Consider the following 4,093-nt stretch of genomic DNA (forward strand, 5'->3'; position numbering starts at 1 on the left):
ATTTCAAGTTTTTTTTCCCTTGGAAGGCTCTTTCATCTCGCTTGAACGTCTCAATATAAACTCGAAAATTTCGCCTAAAGAGAATGATTTGATAACTTAATGCTTATATGGGGCGCACTCAAGTTTAAAGCTAGTTATGTGCGTGTATAAAAGCATGAGATGAATCCAGAGACCTTGGCTTTTATCTGAAAGCTTCCGTGAACTGTACAAATGACGTGTGCATACGAACACGAGTAACATGAGTACTAAAATGGCGAATTGTGTCAAAGTGCATTCCACACTTCTCGACCTAGTGCGCTCACTTTCCACGGGCCAAGCTAAGTATTTTAACATGATAAATGAAAAAAATTGCCCGTTCAAAAAAGTTCGTTTATTACCAGTGTCTTCTTATACCCCCAATGATATGGTCAGCTGCAATATGGCAAAAATCACTCTATCTAAGGAATAGCAAACATTGTATTCTTTACGTGGGAAACTTCAAATGAAAGAATTTTCAGGTCGAGATAAATTATAGTTTAGAAACAAGCACAAAGGATAGACAAACGATTGTGAAAACATCAACTTGAGAAAACGTTTCCTTATCTTGAACAAGAGTTTTGAAAACTGTACTAATTTGCATAATTTCAATCGGGCCATCGGGCATGTTTAGGCCGATTTCGAACTTTCCCAATTTTTGCCAAAATAAAATCGCTGGAACTTTTGAATATTAGTTTTGAAAAAAGTTCACCAAAAGGGTGTTTTGCGGCAAATAAAAAGAAACTCGAATTTTTGCTTCGGTCGCCGGATACTTGAAAGTTACTGACAACGCCTCTTAAGACATAGCATGTTATTTTCCTGTTTGTACTTATTCATCCTTCCTAAAAGCGTCACCTTAGAGCTCAAGTGCGTCGATGGAGTGTCACTTGCTTGTTTGAGGGGGCGCACCAGTATAAGTATGTTTGCTCTCATGTAGCCACTTATTCGACGGAGAAAATTTTTCGAGTAAACTCTATAACTGATTATAACCTGATTTTAGCTCCTGATTTTATTTATGGGACTGATGGATTTGATGAAATTACTCAAAATAAAACAAATATTGTTATAACATAGCGCGCGTGCTTCTTTATCTAATTCCTATTGGCGTCATCATGGTACACCAACATACGCAAGGCCGTGCGTCCATAAAATGACGTGTGCAAATCAGACAAACTCGAGTTTCCTTCACTTAGTTTTTACAAAGTTTCCCCAGAAATGGAAGAAAATAGTGAAGAACTACCCGACTTTTCTCTTGGAATTGAGGTTTCTCCAACTGTACCGTGCGAAACGTAAACATCGGGATGAATGGAAACCCTAGCTCCTGCCTTAAATTGACTTAAACATTCTGTGGGCTTGGAAACTTGTTTGTCTATATTTTCAGTGATCAAATCAAAGAAGTAAAATTCATTGATATCATTGTGGCGTGTTTATAACCAGCCAATACAGAAACGTTTTTCCATACAGCGCATTGAGAAAATCTTGTAATCAATCATAAATAAAACTTGTTTTCCGCGCAGTTTTTTGTTGTCACTATATTATAAAAGAATTGGTTCATGCTTTTAGCTGTGCGCATATCAAGTTTTGGATGCACTTGGGAAGTTTGGAGAGCACTCAAGGGGCTAGAGTTGCTTTCGGCTACGCCTTGGGCAACTCTTACGCTTCTTTTGTGCTCTCTAAACTTCCCGCGTGCATCCATAACTCGATATACGCACGCCAAGCATGAACCAATTCTTAAGGTTGTGTAAAAGAGGTGTGGTTATGTTTCAAAGCCTGGTGAATAAATACTACATGTATTTTTTCAGTCAATGACACAGGCATATAGTTTGTAGGGCTTTTGAGCAAGCTTTGTAAAAGAAGCCGGTTGAACATATGGGACATAAAAAATGCAGCCAGAAAGTGAAAACCAGTAATTAACTGCGTTTGCAAGGGCCACCGCGACAAGACAGCAAATCCCCTTTTCCTAACTCGGATCCATGCATTTTTAAGAAACGAGATTAATTTAATTTTAACCCTCCGTCTAAAACTTTATTTATATAGGCACAAGTCATGAGTTAATATATGAACTATTTATCACCGATTTTTTTTTAATTTTCCTTTTTGAGCTACACTTTATCTTTGTCAAACAGTCAATATTTTAATGCTGATTTGACAAATTAAGGCGAAATTGTAAACCTGTGACCAGGCCTAATTCCATTAAGGGAATCGTTTATCAAGAGAAACGAAAATGAAGCCTGATTACATTTATTTAATGGTTAGTGAGGTACTTCTGTCAAGAGTTAAAAAGGTCAATTTTACCACACATCTTGAGTGTTAGGGCCATTAATGTTTTAGGAAAAATCCCATCTGCCCTTTAATACGTTGACTTTAATACCATCTTATCATTATAGGAAGATGTTTTTTATACATAAATGCCAGTGTCAAAAATAAACTTCAGTTTGGTGAGTTTATATTTCTAGTTCGAGACAAATTATTATAAGTTCAAAACCTTAATTCATCAGCCCATTGACCTATCAAATGGTCGATAAAACATCACGTGCAGTGGTTTTAAAACCCGATAAAACCTCCTCCTTATTGATATGCGGTCTTTAATGTTTTTCTCGTATGCTAATTTCCAACGTTCACAAAAGCACCATTGTTATAGAGTGTTTTCACATGACGTCACGGCAGCCATGTTGGTGTCCCAAAACAAAGAAATGGCGGCCATCTTGGTGTCCTAAACTAAACCTTTGGGAATTGAACTCTATTTTTATGCAAATGATTTCTTTTGTTTCAGTAAACCAATATGGCCGGTAGGCACGTGAATGAAAACGCTCTATAACATTACGGCGCGTGATGGAGCTTGAGTCCGGATCAGAACGATTTCGCGTTCCTAAAACTTCTTTTCAAGAAAATGTTCTGGTGAATGACGCCGTTCTAGCTTCAACTAAGTATAAAAACAAGTGGGCTGTGAGCATTTTTGCCGAATGGCAGAGGTTAAGAGAGGTTAAAGTTCCGGTATTAGATTGTGGTGGTCTCTTCAAGGACTACGAGTTTCACAAGGTTACCGCTCTGAGCGCAGCTATTGCCGGAATGGACGCTCTGTCGCTGATCTATTGGTTGTCAAAATTCGTGATGGAGGTAGCTAAAACGTCCGGTACCATAAACAGTCTTGGGAGGGTATCTTCCATCAATTGCGCCCGCAAGCGTGATTTGGAGGAGAAAAATGGATCGGAAGCTTTGAATCCTCTGAACGCTATTGACAAAAGGTAATTGACAAAAAAGGAAATTGTCAGAATTTTAAAATGCACTGTTTTGGGAATTGAATTTGGTGTGTTGTTTTTCGAAGGTTTGTCCTGTTCCGACGTTGCGGTAATGATTGAAGCGGCAAATATACTGTATTTAGTATTAAGACGGAATAAAATTCAAGTTTCTTGATCAGTGTCTTGATCAGTTTTTGAACTAACCGAATGTGTGTTGATCGGTATGTTCATTGGGTATCAAAATACATGCACCTGACCCAATTGATGCAAGCTGATTGGGTCATCAGTACATGAATAGTTAATGAGTTTGAGAAATCCAGTTCTCAAACTCATTAAAAATTCGTCAAAAGAAAACAAAGAAGACCATGGTTTGGATATGTGATCCTAATTACCACAAAATTTGCCAACTTTAGGGCGCGTTTTTTTATTCACAATTCTGGAATGAAAATGGACAGAATGTAAAATGCGCGCGTTTTTCTATTCCGCATTCTTATTCCGGAATGGACAGAATGCCATTCCATCCATTCTGCTCCCAGGGGCAGAATGAACAGAATGTTGCGAATGAAAATCCAAGATGGCGGACGGGGAGATGAGCGTTGCGGATTCAAATTCGTCTCTACAAAGGAAAAAATCAGGTTATACTTTTGGACAAAATGACAAATTGCTTCAAATTTCAATGTACCAAAAGTACAAGGAAAACTGCTGCGATAACGGCTGCAATGGCAGCCTCTTCGTCGGCCGCCATATTTGTTACGCAATGTTTACTCGCCCAGGACCGACGGGGTTTTTTTATGCAGACAATCCGAATTATTCCTAGCATTCCGTACCAACAATTCTTA

The 4,093-nt window shown here is 38.3% G+C and overlaps 1 protein-coding gene across 1 annotated transcript; it reads left to right on the plus strand.

Annotated features, from left to right (window-relative positions):
* The first annotated feature begins 2,835 nt into the window (after positions 1-2,835).
* On the plus strand, positions 2,836-3,374 carry LOC146470680 (uncharacterized). The gene is made up of 2 exons (XM_085121709.1): positions 2,836-3,260; positions 3,341-3,374. The coding sequence occupies exons 1-2, from the start codon at positions 2,848-2,850 to the stop codon at positions 3,372-3,374; spliced, it is 447 nt and encodes a 148-aa protein (XP_084977835.1). The 5' UTR covers positions 2,836-2,847.
* The last annotated feature ends 719 nt before the right edge of the window (positions 3,375-4,093 follow it).

This window comes from Pavona decussata, unplaced genomic scaffold, assembly GCF_977016875.1.
Source record: "Pavona decussata unplaced genomic scaffold, jaPavDecu1.1 SCAFFOLD_112, whole genome shotgun sequence".
In the NCBI taxonomy this organism is placed as follows: domain Eukaryota; kingdom Metazoa; phylum Cnidaria; class Anthozoa; order Scleractinia; family Agariciidae; genus Pavona; species Pavona decussata.

Excerpts from the sequence above, each read along its gene's own strand:
- LOC146470680 (XM_085121709.1), top strand. The coding sequence starts at position 2,848 with ATGGAGCTTGAGTCCGGATCAGAACGATTTCGCGTTCCTAAAACTTCT. Across the intron at positions 3,261-3,340 it reads CTGAACGCTATTGACAAAAG|GTTTGTCCTGTTCCGACGTT; the intron begins GTAATTGACAAA and ends TGTTTTTCGAAG.